Source organism: Callorhinchus milii, unplaced genomic scaffold (assembly GCF_018977255.1).
Source record: "Callorhinchus milii isolate IMCB2004 unplaced genomic scaffold, IMCB_Cmil_1.0 Scaffold6, whole genome shotgun sequence".
Classification (NCBI taxonomy): Eukaryota; Metazoa; Chordata; class Chondrichthyes; order Chimaeriformes; family Callorhinchidae; genus Callorhinchus; species Callorhinchus milii.
Window position 1 is genome coordinate 113,370 of NW_024704747.1, and position 25,322 is coordinate 138,691.

The following is a 25,322-nucleotide window of genomic DNA, read 5'->3' on the forward strand; positions in this document are numbered from 1 at the left end:
CTCCATCACACTCTTCCTCCTCTTAAGAGAAGTATTGATAGATCATTCAGCTCATTTAGGGCTGAAATGGTATGTTTACCATGCAAGCTGCCCAGTCTGGTGCCAGGCTCCTGTCTGGTGTAAGATCAGAGGGGAAACCAGACATTGAGGTCCATGCTTTCTTGCATCGTAAGGTTCACCTTTGATGTGAGAAGAACTGAGTGTGGGGAGAGGACTGAGGGTGAGGAGAGGACTGAGGGGAGGAGATTGAGTTTGGGGAAAGGAATGAGTGTGATTGATTATAAAAGGATTGATTTTCTCCCAGATAGTTCCCAAGAGTGAGGAATGAGTGACCAGGCCGGGGGTGGGGAGGCTATCAATGGGTGGGGGGGTTTAAAAGAGATTGAAGTAGGCATGTGTACAGGATGGAGATTAGAGGATAAGGATGAGAGTTAGGGTAGGTGCTGGATTGGACACTGGTGTCCTGAGTGGTGTCCTGTTGGTGGAGATTCTCGGGTTCCTGGTGCTGGTTGAGGTGAACCATTAACTGCAACATGTTAACAGCCTGACGTTCACTCACCATGCTCTCTACATGGCTCGGAGTAACCTCAGGACTGGATGGCTGGACAGGAGAGAGAAAACACAAGCGTTACCTGACAGCACCAAATAATCCCACAGCCTGTAATATACCAGTAACAATCACCCACTCTAAGCCACTGGAAGAAAGAGTCTGAATGTAGCTGAGGGAGTGGGGTGTGGGGGGGGGAGCAGATCTGAGTGCAGACTGGATGGGGAGATTGGGGAGGAGCAATGTGCAAGCATAATCCGGTGGTAATGAGGGTGGGGTGCTGTGGGGGGTGCCTAATCTACATTGGCCTTGCCCCATCTTGTACTCACTTTGTGGTCCATTACTAATAAGCACTTCAGTCACATCGAGGAGGAGAGGAAGATCGGAAGGATGATAACCAAATACATGGACAGGCATGTTTAAGAAGGTTTGGAAGTCCAGAGGAAAGAAGATAGAGGGGTTTGGGGAGAAATTTGCAGAGATTGACGAAGGCTCCACCATCGATGGTAGATGGAGGAAGTGAGGAACTAGCAAGAGAGCAGAGCTGAAGGCATGAGCAGGGGATCAGGGCGAGAGGAGATGGCAAAGATAGGGAGAGGTGAGACATTGAGGGATTGGAAAATCAAAACAATAAGAAAACAATCCAGATTAAACAAGGCTAATGTTCCATTAGGGACCAGCGCAAACACTTAAATTTCCCAAACTCTGGAAACTGTGTGAGTCACACGGGCCCCGTCCGGGATTATTGTCAGGGCGGTCTGATGCCCACATCGTGCCGTCTCAGTATACCGAGGCTGTTAGCAATTAGCAGCCAAAACTCTGAGGAAAGTTGGTGTAAGAATCTTTCTGAAGTAACCAAGATTAGTTACTGGGCACAGAGGAAGGGCCGGGAAGAGGGAGGCGCAGAGTGAGTCAGCGAGAGAGGCACAGAGAGACACAGGGAGAGGCACAGAGTGAGTCAGCGAGAGAGGCACAGAGAGACACAGGAGAGGCACAGAGAGTCACAGGGAGAGACACAGCACAGAGAGACCCGGGGCAGAGTGAGGCACAGAGTGAGGCTTTGACTATCTCTCCTCTCAAACGCTCCTATTGATGTGGGGCTGAGCACAAAGACCCCTTTATTCACAGAGAAGAAGACACTTTTATTTCCTCTCCTGGGTGTGGTCTGACAGCCAGGCCAGTCAGTGTGGAATAGAGAGTACTCAGCCACAGCTGTTGCCGGAAGCAGAGCATGTGTTGTCAAACCACAGAACTCGTGGCTTTGGCAAGTAAAGGTCTTCACGAGGCTGTAAACACTACAGAAGAGGGCTCCGAGCCTCCTGCGCTGGTCTCTGGGACAGGAAGTTGAGGCACACAGTCCGGGCTGGTGCATCAGTGCAGTGTTGGGGGGGGGCTGCTGCATGTCGGAGGTGTCGTCCTTCAGATGAGACATTAAGCTGAGGTCCTGTCTGTGCCTGTTCAGGTGGATGTTAAATGTCCCCACGATTGCAAAAGAGAAGGGAGTTTCCCCCTCGCAGTATCCCAGCGCCTTGGGATGTCCTCCCGGTGTGAACTATACAAATGTAGCTTGCTGTTCTTGTTGGCCAACAAGCCTCCAGATTAATCATTCACCTCACTGCTGTCTGCGGGACCTCGCTGTGTGTAAACGGCTGCTGCAAATACCCAGTCACTACAGTTGTGTCTTTCTGTGAAACATTTTGAGCAGTTCTGACCAAATGACCACACCCAGTTAATTGGCTACACTCCCGCCAGGAGCAGAGCGGATATCACCAGCAGCTAACCAGGATGAGCGCAGGCCCTGGCGGTGGAGAGGAGGCGAGAGGGCTGGGCATGTTTGATATTCAGTCTTGTGCAGCCCAGTGCTTGCCACTGACTTCCTCCCAGGCTTCCTAGAACTGCATTGGAGCCAAAATTCATCAGATATAAAGACCGGACGGAACTTCTGCAATCAAGAGATTTACATCAACATGGACCTGGCATGCTGACTAATCCTGAGCTGGCAGTCCCCAGTAATCCCACTGTAATGCCACTGGGTATTCACAGGGTGTGGTCACTCTGTGTGTAACTGTGCAATCACTGTGTGTATAACAGGGTGACAGACACTCACTGTGTTACTGTGCAGTCACTGTGTGTATAACAGGGTGACAGACACTCACTGTATTACTGTGCAATCACTGTGTGTATAACAGGGTGACAGACACTCACTGTGTTACTGTGCAGTCACTGTGTGTATAACAGGGTGACAGACACTCACTGTATAACTGTGCAGTCACTGTGTGTATAACAGGGTGACAGACACTCACTGTATTACTGTGCAGTCACTGTGTGTATAACAGGGTGACAGACACTCACTGTGTTACTGTGCAATCACTGTGTGTATAACAGGGTGACAGACACTCACTGTATTACTGTGCAGTCACTGTGTGTATAACAGGGTGACAGACACTCACTGTATAACTGTTTAGAGTTGCTGTTTATCATCCCGCATCTGGAATGTTCCTGACCACTCTTTGGGGAAAATGAGATTGAAATGATTTCCAGCTTTTCCGCGGTTGCATTTTTTGACAGGAAGTGATTAGCAGCAATCAGGGAACTCCGCGGGAAGGCGGGAGGGGTGGGGAGGGGCGGAGAGGGCAGTCAGGAATGTGGGCCACTCACCCACAGCTAAACCTCAGCACAACAATAACGGGCAGAGAAAGATCAGGTGGATTAGGGATTGATCTGCGGGCTGGAGGGAACTCACGGCCTGACTGAGTGGAAAAGGTCCTGTTCAGCCGTATGAAGCAGGCAAGAGAGCATGAGGAAGGCTGTGAGCTCAGCCTGTCTGTACCTGGGAGGCTGATCTTATCTGGCTGACCCACAATCTTATCTGATCTGAAGAGAGGGTATTAGGGGGTGTGGAGGAATGAAGAGGCAGCACAGTCTGGATATGAGCGCTAGTTAAAGGCCGGTCAAGCAATCCAGACTGACATAAATCTAGACAGGCAAGAATTTACATTTCTCTGGCAGGAAACACCTCGAAGCTCTCGACACAGCCAGGCTGATCAGCAACAACATACACTCACTCACTCGCCAGACAGACAGACAGCCTTCACTATACAACTGTCTGGGATATTCAAAAGGATGAGGATGGAAAGATGTGTCTCCTCAGCCTGGCCACAGACACTGGGCACAGACACTGGTCTCAGGCTGGGAGATGATGGATCAGGAGGTGGGTCTCAGTGCACAGTAACCAGCCTAATGTAATAGTTAGCTCAATCCTCAACTTAACAAAACTAACCGAAGCTGTGCTGGATTACTGCTAAACCATAACCCAAGGAGTTATTCCCCCCTGGATAACACCTTCCCCCTTCCCCTGAGCACCCAAGCCCCCTCTCTCGGGCTGACGTGTTACTCACCAGCTCATAGTTGATTGGAGACACACAGGAAGCCGCTACCTGCAGAACAAGGAGACGAGAGGTCAGACTCAAGAGAAAGACACTATGTATGGATGTGGGCGCTGGACAGCCAGAGGAATCAAAGTTAAAAGAACTTGCACTTGATCTGGAGCCTTGTTTCACAGGGAATTGCTGGCATGAGTATCCTGTAGGCAAACACAGTGGCCATTTTGGTCTCATACACACGCAGACATGAGGTGAATTAATATGTGATTAATATGTAGGATTATTGGGCACCAAATGATAATTGTACAAAAGTACAGTAGACCCTGAAATACTGCACAGTAAGAACAGTTTAATACAATATTCCAGCACAGAGATAGGCCAGTTTGTGCTGGTGTTTGTCTCAGTACGATATGATGGGGAGAGAGCAGGGAATGGGGTTAGAGTAGAGAGCTCCAGTGGGGGAGCGAGCCCCAGCACAGACACGATGGGGAGAGAGAGCAGGGAATGGGGTTAGAGTAGAGAGCTCCAGTGGGGGAGCGAGCCCCAGCACAGACACGATGGGGAGAGAGAGAGAGAGAGAGAGGGAATGGGGTTAGAGTAGAGAGCTCCAGTGGGGGAGCGAGCCCCAGCACAGACACGATGGGGAGAGAGAGCAGGGAATGGGGTTAGAGTAGAGAGCTCCAGTGGGGGAGCGAGCCCCAGCACAGACACGATGGGGAGAGAGAGAGAGAGAGAGAGAGAGGGAATGGGGTTAGAGTAGAGAGCTCCAGTGGGGGAGTGAGCCCCAGCACAGACACGATGGGGAGAGAGAGAGAGAGAGAGAGAGAGGGAATGGGGTTAGAGTAGAGAGCTCCAGTGGGGGAGTGAGCCCCAGCACAGACACCATGGCCTTTATGTTGTAATTTCTTTGACTCTACAAATATTCTACTTCCCAAAACACTCTAAGTACAAGCGTCACACATGTTCCCAACCCAACGCTTCAAATATTTAGCTTCTTATTACTAAAGAAAAACATCCCCCCCCTCCCAGAGAGAGGAGCAAACTGCCAATGTTTAGTGGTGAAAAACTACCATAAATGGCGACTGACTTGAGGCCAGCCATCTGCTGAAGGGAATGCGAGAACAGCCCATGTGTTTCGTAAATGTTTGGAACAGATTTCCGAGGCGGTTTCTGTGATTTACTAAAGGCCTGTCTTGGTAGACTGCCGTGTTCCTGCACAATCCATTCCCTGTCAGGCTTCACTTTCTCAATCCTTTCTCCATAGCTTGGCACATCGTAATGATTCTGAGCAGATAGAGCACCCAGTCTATGCCTTTCCCTGAGTCAGAGGGTTATGGGTTCAATCCCCACGTTGGGGCAAGCTGACGCTCAAGACTCTCCCTCTATCTCTCCGCTTTGCCCCTTCCTTCCCCAGCTTCAGATCGCACCTGAAGACCTTCCTCTTTGACCGTGTCTATGGTCACCTCTCAGCAAAGTGCTCTGCCGCTGTCAACAACAACTTGCATTTACACCGTGCCCCTCATGAGGGGTAACATCCCAGGACTTGACAGTGGCAGAGCATGACGCCGAGCCGGGGGAAGGTGACCGAAGACACGGTCGAAGAGGAAGGTCTTCAGGCGCAATCTGAAGATGGAGAAGGAAGGGACAAGGCGAAGGGATAGAGGAAGCTGAAAGCATGGCCACCAATGGTAGAACGGAGGGCATGAGGGATATGCAGGAGGCCTGAGTCAGTCAGGGGGAGGCAGCAGGTGGGTTGGGGAGAAAGCAGGTCTAGAGGGAGGGATCAGGGCATGAAGGGATTTGAAAACGAGTGTGAGGATCTTGAAACTAGCAAAGCGCTATAAAATGATGAGTCTTTAGCTGGGATAAAGTTTGCAATGCTTGATAGTGAATTATATACCAGTTTCAGAATTTGGCAACTTCTTAAACAGCTTTAATTCTGAAATTATATCAAGAACTGCAGAAAAATGCCTTCATTTTCGGGAGGAATTCAACAACATGCCAAGTTCTGGACACTGTGAAATGTGACAGAAATAGAGTAGATTTACACCCGGGTGTAGTTCCTGTCCAAATATTGGATAAATATCATCATTGCAAAAGACGTCCTGTAGCTCCGTGGTTAGAGCACTCGCCTCGCAAGTAAGAGGACCTGGTTTGATTCCCGGCAGGGCGAAACATTAGGCAAGTTACTAAGCCAGTCCGGAACCTTGGGGTCTTGTTTGACCCTCAACTATCCTTCCTACCCCACATCCATGCCATGCTCCACTCTGCCTTCCCCCATCTCCGCAACGTCGCCCGGCTCCGCCACTGTCTCACACCGCAGGCCGCCGAGACCCTCATACAGGCATTTGTAACATCCAGGCTCAACTACTCAAACTCCCGGCTTGTCGGCCTCCCCAACTCCTCCCTCCACAGGTGCAGATAATCCAGAACTCTGCAGCCCGCGTCCTCTCCCGCACCAGACTCCGCGACCCTATCACCCCCATCCTCTCCCGACTCCACTGGCTTCCCATCACATAGAGGATCCAGTTCAAGATCCTGGTCCTCAACTACAAAGCCCTCCATGGCCTCGCCCCACCCTACCTCTGTGACCTCCTAACCTCCTATCAACCCGCCCGTTCCCTCTGCTCAGCCGGCTCTGGCTGCTCCAGTCCCCCAACCCACCCGCCCCACCATTGGCAGGAGAGCCTTCAGCCACTCTGCCTCCAACCTCTGGAACTCCATCCCCCAATCACTCCGCCTCACCCACTCCTTAGCTTCCTTCAAGTCCCGCCTCAAAACCCTCCTCTTCGACCATGCCATTGGTCACCCCCCTTCCCCTCCCCTCCCTCTCCCCCCCTGACCCCAGCTCGGGTCTGAAATGCTGTCACTGTCCAGTGCCTTGGGACGTCCTCTCGACGTGAAAAGCGCTATACAAATGTAATCTTGTTGTTGTTATTCAGTGGTTACTGTGAATCTCTGAAGAGGCATCAGGTGTCAGCCTCCCTCTCAGTGGCTGGTCTCATGTCTTCCCTTGCATTCCATCCTTCACCGCTGAGGCCAATATATCTGACTGTCACTCTCATGTCCCAACTGAAGGACAGCGCTTCTGGCAATCCAGTGCTCACCCCAGCACTGTGCTGCGGTGTCAACCTGAACTGTCAGCCCAAAGTCCCTGACATGGGGCTTGAACACCTTCACAATGGAGCCTATTGCCATTGTTGTTTCTCACTTTCTCAAAGGGAAGGAATCAACTTTCTAACTTTTCCTGGCATTGTGGCTGCTGAGACATGGAAACATTCCGATCTCTTCACCTGTGTACGTCAAGTCTGGGCTTCAAACTGCTCAGAACACAAGAAGCGGATTTTTATTGCCCTCCTCACCCCTCGTGACTTCAGGTAAAGAGAAACAGATGGAAGGAAATGAGCGTTGCGTGGGAGCAGCCCAGCAATGAGCTTTGGTGAGTTTTCCATGTGCAGTGAGCGTTAGCTGGGGCTGAAGGTAAGGAACGGTGTCCGATAAAGTCAGCTGGCAGGAACCAGCATCGGTTTTCCAGTGCTGAGTTATGTTGGAAGCACAGCATTGGAGGAGGGGGCAGGAGCAAGCCTGAGCTATCCTGCTCAATGGTCCCCAGTCCGAGCACAGACTGGACAGGCCCAACAATCTGCTTCTCTGCTGAAACAACCTATTAGAGAGTCTCTCTCATCTCTCACATTAATGAACACAAACAGCGCAGCCGAACCACAAGGAAACAAACCTATCAGCAGAGTGGAGTGTAGGAGGTGGACAAACACATCCCATGTCTGTGCATATGATTCATACCTTACCAATGCAGGCAAAATTACTGACTGTCCAACACTGCCCTGCTCTCAACATTCCCCGGTCAGCCAGAGAATGACTTAGATACACAGTAAACCTCTCTCTACACTGTCCACCCAACACTCTCCAGCGACAGCACCGGTTAGAGACTTCATTAGAGAATAAAGTCACTACACTTGACAGTAATTACTGTGACGCTCTTTGAGTCTTTTCAATATGATAATGACCTATAAAATGTAAGTTTTTTCATAATAGGGTGGAGAAAGTAGGGTCAGAGCCAGAGGAGAATGAAAAGAAACTAGGACTGACCCCCTGAAAGCTGTAGGGAGCACAGACATGTGATGTAAAGACAACAACAACAACAAAATTACATTTACTGACAGATGTAATTACAAGAGCATGGAGTTGAGGTGTAGGCACTGACAACTTCCTCACCAGTACTCAACAACAGGAAATCTGGTTGTTCCCTCACTTATGACGGTATTCATACGGAAAGGAAATAAACAACCTGGAAAACATTTATATCAATCCAGGAAGCATTCACTATATTAAATATTACATTGAGCTCTCTACTCTAACCCCATTCCCTGCTCTCTCTCTCTCTCCCCATCGTGTCTGGGCTGGGGCTCGCTCCCCCACTGGAGCTCTCTACTCTAACCCCAACCCCTGCTCTCTCTCTCTCTCTCCCCATCGTGTCTGGGCTGGGGCTCGCTCCCCCACTGGAGCTCTCTACTCTAACCCCAACCCCTGCTCTCTCTCTCTCTCCCCATCGTGTCTGTGCTGGGGCTCACTCCCCCACTGGAGCTCTCTACTCTAACCCCATTCCCTGCTCTCTCCCCATTGTATCTATTTTTCCTCTTCAAATATTTATCCAATTCCATTCAAATGTTGTTCTGGTCTCCGCCTACACAGTGATTGTGGTAAATGTTAAACTCCCTGAGGGGCTTCCTCAGTGACTGGGGCCGTATAAATGCAAGTTGTTGTAAGTCATTCCATGATCTGATATCTCTCCTTGTGATAATGTTTGATATATCCTTCCCGAAAACTCTTCCCTTGACCATCTTCAGCTGATGTTTTTGTCAGTGATTCACCAACTCACTCTAACAGTATGAACCTACACTGTAGCTCTGTGTGTGTGGCTGTGTGTAACAGTGTGAACTTATACTCTACCCTCTATGTGGCTCTGATGTCCTCTTTGTAACAAGCACCAAGACCCAGCCTCAGCCACATCAGGTGTAAATTTAATGACATTTAGGCGTAATGCCTTCAGCCCATTTGATCTCCTCCTCCCAGAATACACACCCCGCTGTCTTCCCATTATAGAGACAAGCAGTGCCAAAGGCCCAAGACACAACATCATTTACACAAGGAAAAGTACAAAGTGAGCAGTTTTTTTTTAAAAAAACAGGCCTTTTTGGTTGGGAGAAATCTGAGGAATGGAACACTTAGCGCAATGAATCAGTGCTCCTCTGGCTCACAGCCAAGCAAAGCAAAAAGCTTTCTCTGCAGCCTAATCCCCTGAGCTAGTCAAAGACTTGGGCACTCAGCCGCTCGGTACAGGCCAGCCAACAGCGGGAACAACCTCCTCAACTCGTGTCGCTGTAGCCTGTCAGAATGCTGCTTACACACAGCCTGCCCGGCAGGGCACCCTCACACACAGGCATCACAACAAATCTTCTCAGTCACACATCCACCACTCCCAGGTCAGCTACAGAATGGGTTAGACACAGAGCAAAGCTCTCTCTCTGCTGTCTGTCCAGGCAACAGCACAGGTTAGACAGGAGACAATAAGACAACACAACAGATCACTGAGGTACAGTATGGGGTGGGGGGGGGAGAGATATTTACTGAAGGGTGAGTATTGACATTGGCCTGTGCTGAGGGCATCTGTCTGCATTCTCTCCAGTAATTAGTGTGGATCTTGAGGAGTGAGGAAAGCGAGAGGCTGAGAGTTATGTACACATGAAGCATTCAGTTGAGAGGACAGTAACCATTCACACAAGCTCAGTGCATGTTCTGCTCACCAGGTTGCCCACCACACTGTGCAGGCTGGCTGAGAGGATCCTGAGATAACTCTGGGACACAGTTCCATTGGCAGCTCACCTCTGGCTCCTGGGTGCTGGCTGTGGCTTTGACAGCACTGAAAGGTAAACAGTCCAGGGCAGTTGTGTCACCTGCTCTCTCGCTCACTTGCCATCTCTAATGCGTGCCTCTACGGGCTCGCCTGAACATACCTCACATTCCTCTCTAGTGTTTGCTGAAACGTGCCAGAGATATTTCTGTCCATATCTGTAATTTCTAAATTGGTGCTTAGTTTAATATATCATTATAACTAAAGCACCCGTCAGCCCCAGAGATATCTACATCAGTTACAACTTGGAATCCCAATGGAGCAAACCCCATCCTGCTCACTCCCATTGACCCCAATTGCAATGGACCAAATGGCCTCCTTTTCAGCACCACAGGATCTGTTAAACCTATGAATTCATGGCAGCCGAGACAGTGAGGTCAAAAGCCGGTGTTACCTGTGACCAAATCAGCAGGGGTACAGCGAGCAAGCCGGGCTGAGCCCGCCAATCGCCCGGTAACAGTACAGGTCAGGCAGTGAAGGGGGACGTTTGAAGGAGGTGATGACTGCAGTACAGTGTCCTGCCCGTCCTCTTAGTGAGAGAAACTCAAATCATCCACCTCACACCAGCACATGAACATCACTACTCTGAAAACAGACCCTCGGACTGCTGGAAGCTGTGAGCTGTGCGGACATAATGGGGGCTGGTCCTGCCTGTGAATCCCCTGTCCGTACTCTCCATCAAGGCAGAGGCTTGGTGATTGGGCTGGTGGAGAGATACTGGAAAGCACCCGTGGAACCCTCCCATCTCCCCACCCCAACGATAGTCACCTTCCAGGAGAGGAGAGAAAGTTGGAAAGAAGACGAAATCATTCTGCAAACAGTCCCTCCCCAGATTCTTTTCTGAACAGTAAGTGTATGAGCTCCACAACAACATTACATCACAAACAAATCCAGCCACATGTGGCCACAGACAGAAACATACATCAGTTACAGAGACACAGACGTGCTCTCCTACCTCAGCCTGGGGGGAGCATGCTCTCGATCAGCAGAGGACAGACAGAAGCTGCAGAAGCTGAGCAGCCACTGGCTCTGAGACGAGATATTTCACCTCCAGCGCTCACCCTCAGATCAATACGAGAGAGAGAGAGAGAGAAGGGCTGGCTGGCATTCAGAGCAGGAGCTGTACTATACTATATATGGGTATGGCTGAGGCAGTCAGGACGGGGGAAGGAGACAGACACACAAAACTATTTTCTTTGAATCAACCACAATGGTTCTCGGTCACTGAGGCTGTGATTTCAGCGGAGTTGTGGGCGACAGTCTGGCTCAGACACTCGCACTCTTACCTTGGGGTCAGGAGTTTGTGGTTTACAGATTCAAAGTCCATGTCAGGGACTTTGAACTCGAGGTTCAGACTGACGCTCCAACTCAACACTGGGGGCAGTGCTGCATTGCCAGTGGTGCCGTGCTTTAGATGAGAGGTTAAACCAAGGACCAATCTGTGCCGTGACATGTAAAGGTATTTGATTGTGAAATGCGGCGAGACTTTGCGACTGATAACCCGTTAGGAAAAAAACAATCGTCATTTTCTGTTTTCAACACACGCACACACAGCAACTCTCGGACATCATTCTCTCTCTCTCTCTCTCCTACCCACCCGGCCCATCTGACTCTCTTGCTCGCTGTATCTGTCACCTTGTCTCACACTCTCATTCTATCTCTATCTTTCACAATCTCTCTCCCTGTCTGGGTCTCATGCTCTTTCTATCAGTCTCTCTCCAGGTCTTAACAATATAAAATAATAATAATCCTTGCGTTTGATACAGCGCCTTATCACGTCTTCGAGACATCTCAAAGCGCTTCACAGGATACACTGTAAAGTGAATTGACTGTATATTTGTGGGCGAAAAGCAGCAGCCAATTGCGCACAGCAGCGTCCCACAAACAGTCGTGGGTTGAAGTGGCCTTTTTTTATTGTTTTAACAATAATTGATACAGAGCATTTCGTGCACAACAAAAACATTACAGTCCTCAACACGTCTAATAGATGTCCTGGTGAATCATCAACAACAGCAACAAATTATGTTTTTTGTATAGCATCTTTCATGTCAGGGGATGTCTCAAGGCGCTGAACAATCTAATAGATACGTCAAGGACTTTGATGTTTTTGTCCAAGATGTCAACAAGTTGAGCATCCTCTTCTGACTTCATTGCTACTCGTTGTGGACTGTGAGTATGTGACTGGTGAGGGTGGCTCACTGTGGAACTGAGGAGTCTCTGTATATTCATAGGATGAGGAACTATCGCTTTCTGACTGTATAGCGTCACTGCGTATTGACATTGTGAGAGTCACTGTGTGTGTATTCACACTGTGAGGGTTGTTCTCAGTGTAACTGTACAGTATTGCTGTGTATACACCAATAACTGGTCACATTCACTGTTAGTCTGATGTCTCTCGCACTCCCTAACCTCTGCACATAAATATGGCCGACATGTTCCCTACATGGCCAGACTCCTGAGGCTGCTGGTACTGGCAGATTTGCCGACATATAAGGGCAGACTCTGCTCTTCCAACAACATTTGGGAAATGCCTAAACCATTAAGCGTCGCACACTGAGCCTGTGAGTGTGCAGGATTTAAGTGTTTATCCAGGACGGGGCTGTGCTGGGGTTGGGGAGACAAGATTGATAGTTGATTTACCAGAACACTCACTTCCAGAGCTCAACAGTTTGGCTCAGCGAGTCTGTCCACTCCAGACAAGATATGGAGGTGTGTGGGCACCAGTGCTGGGTTGTTGCTGGGGAAGACCCCACGCCACAGCACATCCCATTTCCAAACCTCAGCATTATGTAGACCCGGATAGAGGGACTCTCTTATCAGCCACTTGTGCTCTCACCTCAGATGGTTGGGACTCGAGCCCCATTCCAGGGTGTTTGAGTTGACAGTCCAGGCTGATGCTCCAGCTCAGTCCTGGGAGGAGCACTGCATTGTAAAAGGCGCCCACCTTCGGATGAGACATTAAACTGAGCTCCAGTCTGTGCCTGTTCAGGTGGCTGTTAAAGATCCCATGGCACTATTCTGTGCCAGCCTGGCTCAGTGGTAGCACTCTCGCCTCTGAGTCAGAAGGTTGTGGATTTAAGCACCACATCAGGACTTGGAATCACATTGTCTAAGCTGACGCTCCAATGCAGTGCTGGGTGGGTGCTGTATTGGAGATGCTGTCCTTCAGATGAGATGTTAAACGAGGTCCCTTCTGCCTAGTCAGATGAACGTTAAAGATCCCGTGGCACTATTTGAAAAGGGAAGGGCGTTTCTCTCCCTCCCAGTGTCCTGGCCAACAATCCCCTCAATAAAATTGGGTCACTCACTGTTTGTGGGACATTGAGTGCCCAAACTGGTTACCACATTTTGCCCATAAAAACACTTTACAGTAAATCCTCTGAAGCGCTTTGAGACGTCTCAACGACGCGATAAGGCAACTCACATCAACACGGCACCTTTGGCTCCGAAGGGATGTCTTGAAGCACTTCACGATGACTCACATTTCACACAGCGACTTTCATACCAAAGAGGCATCTCAAAAGTATTTCACAGAATGAGGACCAAGTAGTAATCAAGTGAATGTTCCGGAGACGTGTGTAGGAACTAATCCTGTATATAGCGATGAGGTGTCCACGAGACAATTATCAGAGAACTGATCAGTACAAGGATTGCACAACGAGGGGGAATGGGCGCAATGAAGGAGACTGACTGAACAAATTCCACACACCCCCTCCTCCCACTCCTGTAACTCTGCTCTTACAAGCATTAGATATTCAGAAAAATCTCATCTTGTCCAGAAAGATTCCTTATAACATTGTCGCCTTTCCCATCCCCACCCTCCTCCTCTGACTGCAGAATCGGTCAAAGTAGAGAGAAGCTGAGAGGGGGGAAAAGAGAAACAGACCCCACCCACACGGGACCAGAATCTGAGACTACAGGAGAAGAGAAAGGAAAGAAAGTAAAGTTGGACAGAGAAGGAGGGAAAGCAGAGAGCACGGGTACCTGGTGCTGGTGGGGATGGCCACCAGTCTGTGCCTCTCACACCTCAGGGTGGGATCTGGGCAAGTCTTGCACTCCCGGCTCACTGCTCAGGCACTTAATGGGCTAAGAGGAAGCTGCTCTCGGACCCTCCCGAGCGGACTCTGCAGTGCTCAATCTTAACATGCATTTCCTTCCGAAGTCTCTGACACAACAGCTCTGTAATACGCACTGCAACACTAATGCACCACGCACCCTTTCACTCCCAACTCCCTGCGCATCTCACACCCTCTATTCTCTCTGGCAGTCACTGTCATTCCCACCCCCCCCCACCCTCCCCGCCTGTACATGTGAGGCTAAGTGGAATTAAGCAGTGCTTAAGGAGTGCCTACCATGCCCCCACCTGTGTGCACACAGACACACTTGCACACACAGAGACACGCATACACTAGCACACACAAACCACAAGTACACAGACATACACACCACACACAAAAGCGACCACCAGTGCTAATGCGGAGAGGTTAGTGCCCGAGACACTCAGCCTGATTATGACTTTCATAATAAATTCTATCAATTGGTGAAATCCTCTGATTTGCTGTCTCAATGGCTGCTTAAGATAGAATAGAAAGAGGTATACGCTGATAGATACGTGTGCACATAGTTACACACGCACAGGTACACACACACTCAGATATGTATACACACAAATAAAAAGATACCCGGACACTCTCTCTCTTTCTCTCTCTCTCACACACACCACACACAAAGGTACCCGGACACTCATACATACACTCAGACAGGTATATACACACACACACACACAAGGCATAGAGACATGACCTCAGAGGGAGTGTGGGCAGAATGAAATGAAATAAATCGATGGTTATGGAGTTATGGAGTTGGAGGCAGAGAAGAGGAGATGACTGGATTTGTTCCATAACCTAGGGGACACAGGAGAGGTCAGCTACACTGGCACGTTTCTTCTTTAAACAAAGAAGATGTGAATCAAATTTGACAGAAGGTACAAAAATATGAAAAGTATGTTTTTCTGCTGTACATAATTTAAGGAACAGAGCTTTAGCTGCTTGGAAATAAGGAGGAAAGCACCCAGGACTTAGTAAGAGGTGATAGGAGTGTGACACATACTAAAGAGAATCAAAATAATAATTATTGAATTTGATATAGACCTTTCTATGCCAGCAAGATGTCTGAAAGTGCTTCATGGGTTTTACTGTAGAGTGTAGTAACTGTGCATTTTGTAGGCGAAATACTTTGCACACATCAATGTCCTACAAACAGCAATGGAGTGAAAGACCGATTTTATTTGAGGGATTGTTGACCAGGACATCGGGAGAGAAAAAGTTCCTTCTCTTTTTGAATAGCGCCACAAGATCTTTAACGTCCACCTGAACAGGCAGACGGGACCTCAGTATAACATCTCATCTGAAGGACGGTACCTCCCCACATTGCCACCCCCCTCCCTAATGCTTCATTAGTCTCACCAGAGACTATGGAGTTCAAAAGCCCTGAAGCCACAGCACTCTGACTTTGAGGTGAAAGTGCAACCACCACCAACAACAACAAAATTACATTTATAGAGCGCCTTTCATGTCGAGAGGACGTCAATAGAGCCAATTGGCATACAAGACAAATTCCTAGCTAAATTCTTGGAAATAAAAAGGATTTGGACATTTAGATGATGAGATAGATAAGGGGAAGAGGAAGGCATCTCTGTGAAGTGGATGGAGCAATGGGCCTTTCCTGCTTTTCGCCCACAAATTATACAGTCAATTCACTTTACAGTATGTTCTGGGAAGCGCTTTGAGACGTCTCAATGACATGATAAGGCACTGTGTCAAATGCAAGGATTATTATTATTATATTATTATACACACCTGGTACATAGTAAGCCCAGACAAAGCCATAACAGGTAAGGTAGTCCTCACTGTATAAATAGCAGGAAGCATGCCAGGATTTTATTTTAACTGTTTAAGCTCCATTATTACTCCATGACACACTCTGGGGTCCCCAAGTTTGGCTCTTATCAACCTGCATCTAAACTCTCTGGGATTAAGTGACCAGAGAGTGCACGCTCCATACAAGCCAAATGGAACCAAACACATGTGTAACTTAAACGCTCTGAGATGCTGAAGCATGCTATATAAATGCAAGCTGTTGTTGTTGAACTCTCAGGGTTTGGTTTGGAGACTTAATCATGGTGGTGTTTCCGTGTGCACAAAACAGCTGCCGCATTCACCCACAAATACACAGTGACTACTACACTTCACAGTAAATCCTGACATGAAAGGCATTATAGTATACAATTGCTGTGAGAAATTGGCTGCCGCCTTTCACCCACAAAATATACAGTCAATTCACTTTACAGTATATCCTGTGAAGTACTTTGAGACGCCTTGAAGATGTGACAAGGCAAGGATTATTATTGTTATCAATTGAAACAGCGAAGGAAAGGTTGTGGTTCTCAGTGCAGTACATAATAATAATAATCCTTACATTTGATACAGGGCTTTTCAGGTCGGAAGAAGTCTCAAAGTGCTTCATAGGACATACTGTAAAATAGCTTGTGTTTTGTGTGTGAATGCGGCAGCACAAAGCAATGTCCTACAAATGAAATGAAATGACCAATTTTATCTGGGGGATTGTTCACCTGGATACCAACAGAAACTCCCTTCAGTTTTCAAATAGTCACAGAATCCTTAACATCCACCTGAACAATAGACTGGGCTTTGGTTTAACTATGAAGGACAACAATTCTCCCGAGCAGAGCCAAGTGAAGGGATAAAACAAGAATTAGCTGATTAGATGTTGCCAATCTAATCCCATCTCTCTCCGCACGCAAAAGAAGCAATTGAGAGAGCACTTTACTAATAAAGTCATTGACCCGGCCCACTCGCTCTCACACACACACAAACACCAATACATCTTCACGCTCACCTACACGCCACACACACTCGAGTTCCTTTCTTTAAGGCGAGATCCCACAGCTTTCGCTGAGGATTCATAAGACAATCCCCTACTTTGCCTCACACAAACCATAAAATCGTTGAAAAGGGAATTGGGCAGATATTTGAAGAGAAGCGACATAAAAGGATATGATGAAGAGCAAAGAAACAAGATTAGAGTAGAGAGCTCCAGTGGGGGAGCGAGCCCCAGCACAGACACGAAGGGGAGAGAGATGGAATGGGGTTAGAGTAGAGAGCTCCAGTTGGGGAGCGATCCCCAGCACAGACACGATGGGGAGAGAGAGAGAGAGAGAGAGAGAGAGAGCAGTGAATGGGGTTAGAATAGAGAGCTCCAGTGGGGGAGCGAGCCCCAGCACAGACACAATGGGGAGAGGGAGAGAGCAGGGAATGGGGTTAGAGTAGAGAGCTCCAGTGGGGGAGCGAGCTCCAGCACAGACACGATGGGGAGAGAGAGAGCAGTGAATGGGGTTAGAGTAGAGAGCTCCAGTGGGGGAGCGAGCCCCAGCACAGACACGATGGGGAGAGAGAGAGCAGGGAATGAGGTTAGAGTAGAGAGCTCCAGTGGGGAGTGAGCCCCAGCACAGACACAATGAGCTGAATGGCCTCTGTCTAGGCTGTAAAGGTTTAGGAATGTATAGAAAGTGATTGAGGTATCTTTGTAGCTGGTACCGCCCGACTGCCTCATCTGTGCTGACACAACCTTGATTTGCTGGTCCTCTGTTGATCATTAATCTGTGTGCGCCCGGGGTAGCAGACTGGAGTAAACAGAGAGGGAGCAGATAGGCAATGCTCTGCTTTTCTTAAGGTCAAACGGGCAGTCGATGCTAACACTCCAGCACAGTGGTGGGGGGAGCACTGCATTGTTAGAGGTGTCATCCTTCAGGTGAGATGTTAATCGAGTTCCAGTCTGTGTCTCAGGACACTATTGGAAAAGAGATGGGAGATTTTGCCAAATCGACCTTCTCCCAGAGGAACTGTTTATTAATTTCATGGCTGTTTGTGTGTCATCGCTTTGCTCAAATTGGCAGCCGCGTTTGTCTACAAACACAGTCACTCCATATATATTTATAGGATATCCTATAAAGCACTTTGAGACATTATAGACATTGGCTCCAATGCCATGATGACTAGAATTTTGTGCAGCTCCTCTGTGCAGTTCCCATTGCTCTCTCTCCCCTCCCCTCCCCCAGTGACCCTCGCTGGGTACCGCCTGTGTGACTCACATCCTCAGATTCCGGCTGCAATCCCAGGACGCAGGTTAAGCGTTCACACATTCCGCTCAGAACATAAAGAGCCTCTGAATAAAAACACTGGCATTACACCCCCCCCCACACACACACACACTCACGCACACACACATACACACCCCCACACACATCCTCACACCCTTCCACCCACACACACATCCTCACACACACATATACTCATATACACAAACACCCCTCCACACATACACACACACACGCACACATCCTCACACACACAAACACTCATATACACAAACACCCTTCCACGCACACACATCCTCACACACATACATACTCATACACACACACAAACACATCCTCACACACATACACTCAACAACAACAAAATTACATTTATAGAGCGCCTTTCACGTCAGGAAGATGAACAGTCAGGGGTCAGGACCTGAGCATTGGGAGGGGTGGGGGAGAGGAGAGGGAAGGCAGAGAGGTGGGAGGGCGACCGAAGGCACGATCGAAGAGGAAGGTCTTGAGACCGGCCTTGAAGGAGGCAAGGGAGGAAGTAAGACCCATATACGCATATATATATACATACTCACACACACACACCCCTCCACAAACACACATCCTCACTCACCCTCACACACACACCGTCGTATACATACACGCACCCTCGCACAAACCCTCACACTTACATATACACACCCTCACATACTGAATAATTTGAGAACAATATGAGCAGAACAGGAAGGGCAGTGCCGTGTGAATATACAAGCTCAGTCACTGGGAGTTTCTCCCAGAGTCCTGGCCAACAATCCTCAGATAAATTGTTTATTCACTATATGGCTGTTAGTGGGACATTGCTGTGTGCAAATTGATTGCCTCATTTGCCTACAATTCCCCGTGAAGCACTTTGAGAAGTTTGGATGACTTGAAAAGGTGTTGCATCAAATGCAGGAATTATCAGGTATTAGAATTGCTGTCTGGCCTGGGCAAGGCTGTGTGTGTGTAAGCAGGCAGCAGCCCCTAACCCGGCCACTCAGACCTGGGAACCCTCCACAGCCTTGCTTCTTCTTTTGGAACTCCATCCCACAGTCCTTTTACCTCGCTCCCTCCCTCGCCTCCTTCAAGGCACAGCTCAAAGACCCTCCACTTCGACTGCACCTTTGGCCACCCTCCTACCTCCACCCTCCCTGTCCTCCACCCCTCCTGATCCCAACCAACTGCTCGGGTCCAAATCCCTGACTGTCCTCCCAACGTGAAAGACGTCGTGTAAATGTAATGTGTTGTGAGCAGGAGTAACATGTGGTAGGAATGTATCATAGAGTCAGTCACTCAGCACATCAGCACTTTACAGTCACTGCATTTTACAGTAAAATCCTGCAAAGCGTTTGAGTCATCTCAAGGACATCTAATAAGAGGTCTCATAAGGCGCTATAGCAAACGCAAGGATTATTATTAGTATTGTCACTGCTGAGCACTCCAAACAAGCAGTGACTGAGAATATAGAGAGCAAAGAGCACAAAGACCCTGCACACAGCATCCCAGCGAGGGGGGAGTGAGAGAGGACATAAATCAGGACTGTGGTCACAAGGCCAAGTGTGGAGGTTAAAAGCTCTAGGACTGAAGAAAGAAGGGAGGGAGGATAGTGGCAGGGAGGGTGGGAGAGAGGGAGACAAGAGGGGGAGAGGGAGGAAGGGAGGGAGAAATGGGGGGGGAGAGAAAAGGGGGAAGAGGGAGGGAGGATAGAGGGAGGAAGGGTGGGAGGGAGGAATGGGGGGATAACGAGGGAGGAAGGATAGAGGGAGGGTGTCCTGTAGAGCGTAGGAAGAAGGAAAGATTGAGGAAGAGTATCATAGATCCTAGAAGAAAATGAGTTTGGGGAGAAAATGTTTTTGATCAGCTCGGTCTCTGATATGTGTGAAAACTGTGCTGTGCTTAAAACTATCGAAACCAGATTGAGCGTTCCACAGGTGCACGGCACTTACACGAGTTGGAGAATGTGCAATAATAATTTTTCATTTCAACACAATGAATATACAGAGACAAGAAGAGTGTGTGAAACGGGATTGGGAACTATGCTTGGGGATCCCAGAGCGTACAGTGGGGAAACTATTTAATCAGCCAAACCGCATAACTTGCCACTGAGAACACTATATGACAAGCTTCCCAGCTAGGACAACCCTACCCTTTAGGGCTTTGGCTTGCAGGGCTAACAGGACCTGAATGGGATGACTCCCTGCCCCCAGTGACTGGTCTGTGCCTCCAAGCCCTACCGATGAGCCAGGCAACATGCGCTGTCATCGACAGTGCCCTGGAATACTGTGGACTGGCCTGGCTCAGGAACCGGACCAGAGACCGTCACAAGGACTACCTCAATTCTGATATTCTGCTGCTAAACATTTCACCGTGAAGCTAGTTCTGCTTTGAGGAGACCCAACTTAGAGAGAGAAAGAAGAGAGAGGAAGGGTGAGACAGAAAGTGGAAAAGGAGGGAGAGTTGGAGAAAGGAGGGAGAGAAGGAGGAAAGAAATAAGTGGAGAGAGTGGGAGAGCAAAAGGGGGAAAACAATGGAGAGAGAGAAGGAGAAAGTGGCAGAGGAGGGGAGGAGAAGAGAGAGGGGCAAGAGAAAGGGGGATGAAAAAAATCAGGAGAGGAAAGAGAGACACAGACAGAGATAGACTTGGGAAAGAGATGAGAGGATGCTGGCACACACACCAGTCAAAAGAGCAAGACAGAATTTGACATTTACAAGGCACTGAGACAGTCCAGGAGCAAATCCCCAATCAAACAGTGTTCGCCCTAAATATTAACAGCTGCCAACTCCCAAACTGCTCCAGCTATTCCCAGAACGCAGCCCTGCTCTCATTTCCCATGAACTCCAGCCGAGTGCTGGTGTGGGCCAGGCAGCAGGAACTGCCTCGTCTCAGCCTCAAAGATTGCCACAATCTCACTGGAGGAGAGAAAGTTGGGGGGGAAAGTAACAGATACGTTCAGAAGTGTGAATGAGTTTGATGAGGGTAATCAGAGGCTATCTCCATTGATCAGGGAACCAGTGACAAGTGGATATTAACTGAGGATTCTCAGCAAAGGCAATAGGGGAGATTAGAGATATGTTTTTACATACATGTGTAAATGTGGAACATCTCACCATAAATGGCTGTTAAAGATAAGTCCTTATCAGCATTGGATAAAGACTTGAGGAACAATATAAAATGGAAAGGTGATAGAACTGGGAATGTGGTTAGAACAGAGAGCTCCAATGGGGGAGCGAGTACCAGCATAGACAGACATGGACAAACGTAAGCAATTAGATGTCAGCCAGGGTCAGTGGTAGCGCTCTCGCCTCTGGGTCAGAAAGTTGTGGGTTCAAGCCCCACATTGGAACTTTGAACTCACAGTCTAGGCTGACAGTCCAATAGTAATAACAACAACACTTCCATTTGATATAGCCCCTTATCCCATTGTTGATACATCTCAAAGGGCTTCACAGGATATACTGTAAAGTGGATTGATTGTGGATTTTGTGGGCGAAATGCGATTGCCAGTTGCGCACAGCAGTGTCCCATAAACAGTCATGGATTGAGTTACCAAATTATTATTATGACTTATGGAGGGAGAAACCAATATTATTTAGGGGAATGTTGACCAGAACACTGGGAGAAACTCCTTTTTCCTTTTTGAATAGTGCCATGGGATCTTTCACATCCACCTGAACAGGCAACAACAACAACAAGATTGCATTTATAGAGCGCCTTTCACATTGGGAGGACGTCCCAAGGCGCTGGACAGTTGGGTCTGGACCCGAGCAGGGGGACGGGACCTTGGTTTAACGTCTCTGACAACGCCACACACACACCCCCAGCACTGCATTGGAGCATCTGCTTAGATTATGTGATTCCAACTCCTGACGTGTAGATCGAACCTACAACCTTCTGACTCAGGAGCGCAAGGGACAACCACTGCGCAGACTGACGACACACAATGGAAGTGCCATCCTTCGGATGAGATGTTAAACCGAGGTCTTGTCTCCCTATTACGGGGAAATTAAAGATTCCACTGAATTTAACTGTAAATCACACAGACACACACGCACACACACACACACACACACACACAGACGCACTTTCACACTCACCCTCACACTCACTCTCCAACACCAGTTGGCTCCTGATTCAGTGTTGCTGGGCATCCGTGCCAGCTTACTCTTGAGATTAAACTTCCTTTCAAGGAAAATCCACTCACCATCTCACGCTATAAAACAAAAGAAACAAACAGTTTGGCTGACGGACCGGACTGCCAGCCCACTTTGCTCATATTTGTATTTTTTTTGGATCAAATATATTCATTCCAGTGCTCACGGCCAAGAACCCTGGAGCTGTGCACAGCAGTTAACAGCCAGCGAGGGAGGGAGAGAAAGAAGGGGGGCGAGTGTGGGGGTGGGGGGTGGGGGTGGTGAAGACAGAGAGACAGTGAGAGTGAGAGAGAAAGGGAGGGGGGAACACAGGGAGAGGGAGAGGGAGAGAATCCCACCACTCAACACACCGGGTTTGGCAATCACTTTGCCACAAACACCCACAGCACCTCCCAAATACACACTGAACCCAAACTCCCAACCAAAACACCCCCTCCCTCAGCCACACACTAAGACCCCCCCTCACTGACACCACCACCCCCCCCACCCCCCACTCACTGTGACACTGCCCCCCCACCTCCCACTCACTGTGACACTGACAGTGACTGTGATGCACACTCTCACTGGACAGAAGTGCTGTGTACACCACACAACAACAACAACAACAGCAACAGCACATGTCCCACACGGCTCTATATTGGAGGCTAATAATTACCAGATATCCAGTTTCAAAACAAATGCTCTCTCTCCCGGTCCAGTGCCGCAGTGTCCAGAACTGCCCCCGGACTTAACCCTTCATAGCCTCAAAGCCCATGGAAAATTGAACACAATATTAAACAAACTTAAAAGTATAGACAAAACACAGTACCGCACAGGGGCTGGTAGTCTCTATAACACACACAGGGGCTGCTAGTCTCTATAACACACACAGGGGCTGCTAGTCTCTATAACACACACAGGGGCTGCTAGTCTCTATAACACACACAGGGGCTGCTAGTCTCTATAACACACACAGGGGCTGCTAGTCTCTATAACACACACAGGGGCTGCTCGTCTCTGTCAGTGGAGTCCTGTAGCCTGGTGGTTTGCGTGCACGCCTCACAAGCGAGAGGACCTGGGATTGATTCCCGGGCCGGGCGAATCGTTGGGCAAGTTTCCTTACTTCACACACGGTTGTTCATCGATTAGCGGATCACTTTTCTGGGGGTTTAATCCCTTAAAAAAAACTTTAAAAAATATATAATTTCGTCACTCAATCCACGGCTGTTTGTGGGGACGCTGCAGTGCGCAATTGGCTGCCGCTTTCACCCACAAAATATACAGTCACTACACTTTACAGTGTATCCTGTGAGGCGCTTTAAGACGTCTCAACAACGTGATGAGGCGCTGTGTCAAATGCCAGGAGTATTATTATAACACACACAGTCTGCTATTCTCTGTAACACATACAGGAGCTATGGGTTACTGTGACGGAGAGGGTTGGGGGGTTGTTCTCACCTCCAGGCTACAAATAAATTCCCAAACATCAACCTCACTCTCCCCCCCACCCCCCCCCCCCACTCCACCCTCCACCCCCCCATGAAGTTGCCCAGAGCGGTGCAAGCAGGAAGCTGGCGTGAGGCTGGCATGTGATGCGAGTGGTTGTTGACGTGACCTGTGGTGATCTGCTGTGTTTTCCCTCTGTCAATTTCTTACTTTCCCCGAATACCTCTCTTCTCTTAAACGCTAATCTTGCTCGACCTGCCCACCGGCCCCCGCACCGCGAAGCTCCTTTTCTATAACATTAACCCTTCCTCGGCCATGCTCTATCCCAACCCTGCTCATCTCCCTCACCGCCTTCAAAGTCCTTTTCAAACCTACCTCTGTGACCAAGCCTTCAGTTTCTTTCACCTCCTCACCTTCCCTCAGGTACACAGACAGTACTGTTAAGTGATTTGGCACTTCCTTGCAACATAAAAGGCGCTCTCCCCCTAACCCCCACTCACCCTCCCGCTCAGCATCGCACTGGCAGTCAGTGCCAGGCAACAACAACAACAAAATTATATTTGTAAAGCGCCTTTCACGTCGAGAGGATGTCCCAAGACGCTGGACAGTCAGTGTTTCGGACCCGAGCTGGGGTTCAGGATCAGGGAGGGTGGAGGGCAGGGGGGGGAGCAGGTTGTTCGAAAGCACGGTCGAAGAGGAGGGTCTTGAGATAGGTCTTGAAGGAGGGAAGGAGGGGGCGAGGTGGAGGGACCGCTGGATAGAGATCCAGAGGGTGGGGGTAGAGTGGCTGAAGGCCCGCCCACCAATGGTGTGATGGGCGAGGCGGGGGACGTAAAGCAGGCAGAAGCCCGCTGAGCGGAGGGAGCGGGGAGGATGGTAGGGGGTTAGGAGGTGCCAGAGCGGGGAGCGAGGCCATGGAGGGCTTTGAAGGTGAGGACCAGGATCTTGAACTGTATCCTCTGTGTGATGGGAAGCCAGTGGGTCGGGCGAGGACGGGGGTGATAGGGTCGCGGAGTCTGGTGCAGGAGAGGACACGGGCTGCAGAGTTAGTTCTGGATGATCTGCAGCCGATGGAGGGAGGAGTTGGGGAGGCCAACAAGCAGGGAGTTTGCACAGTCAATCCTCAATATAATGAAGGCGTGTATTAGGGTCTCAGGGGCTGCGGAGTGAGACAGTGTTGGAGTTGGGCGATGTTGCGGAGGTGGGGAAGGCAGAGCGGGTCATGGCACAGATGTGGGGTAGAAAGGACAGTTGAGGATCAAACAAGACGCCAAGGTTCCAGACTGGCTCAGTGAGGGGGAGTGTGCAACCATGGATGGTGATGCTGTCAGCGCCTGAGGTGTGAAGGAAGAAAGTTAGAAAGTGACTGAAGAAAGTTCGCTCTCATCCAGGACTTGATGTCTGACAGACAATCTGTCAAGACAGCAGTGGTCCTGGAGTCAAGGGTGGAGGCAGAGAGGTAGAGTTGGGTGTCATCCGCATACATGTGGGAGTTGACCCCATGTCTGCAGATGATGTCACCAAGAGGGAGCATATAGCTATTGAAGAGGGGAACAAGGACAGAGCCCTGAGGAACTCCGCACGAGACGGTGCGGGGGCTGGAGGAGAAGCCGTTTGTGCAGATGAAGGCAGTAGGTGTGAGAGGTACGACTTGAACCAGTCAAGGACAGCACCGTGAAGGTTGAGATGAGA

The 25,322-nt window shown here is 49.2% G+C and overlaps 1 protein-coding gene across 1 annotated transcript in view; it reads right to left on the reverse strand.

Moving 5' to 3' along the window:
* LOC103190408 (tensin-like) overlaps positions 1-25,322 on the reverse strand; it is a 78,180-nt gene that overhangs the window by 41,902 nt on the left and 10,956 nt on the right. The window contains 2 exon segments of the mRNA XM_007911169.2: positions 560-601; positions 3,946-3,984. Of these exon segments, the coding sequence (XP_007909360.2) occupies positions 560-562 (3 nt within the window). The 5' untranslated portion in view covers positions 563-601; positions 3,946-3,984.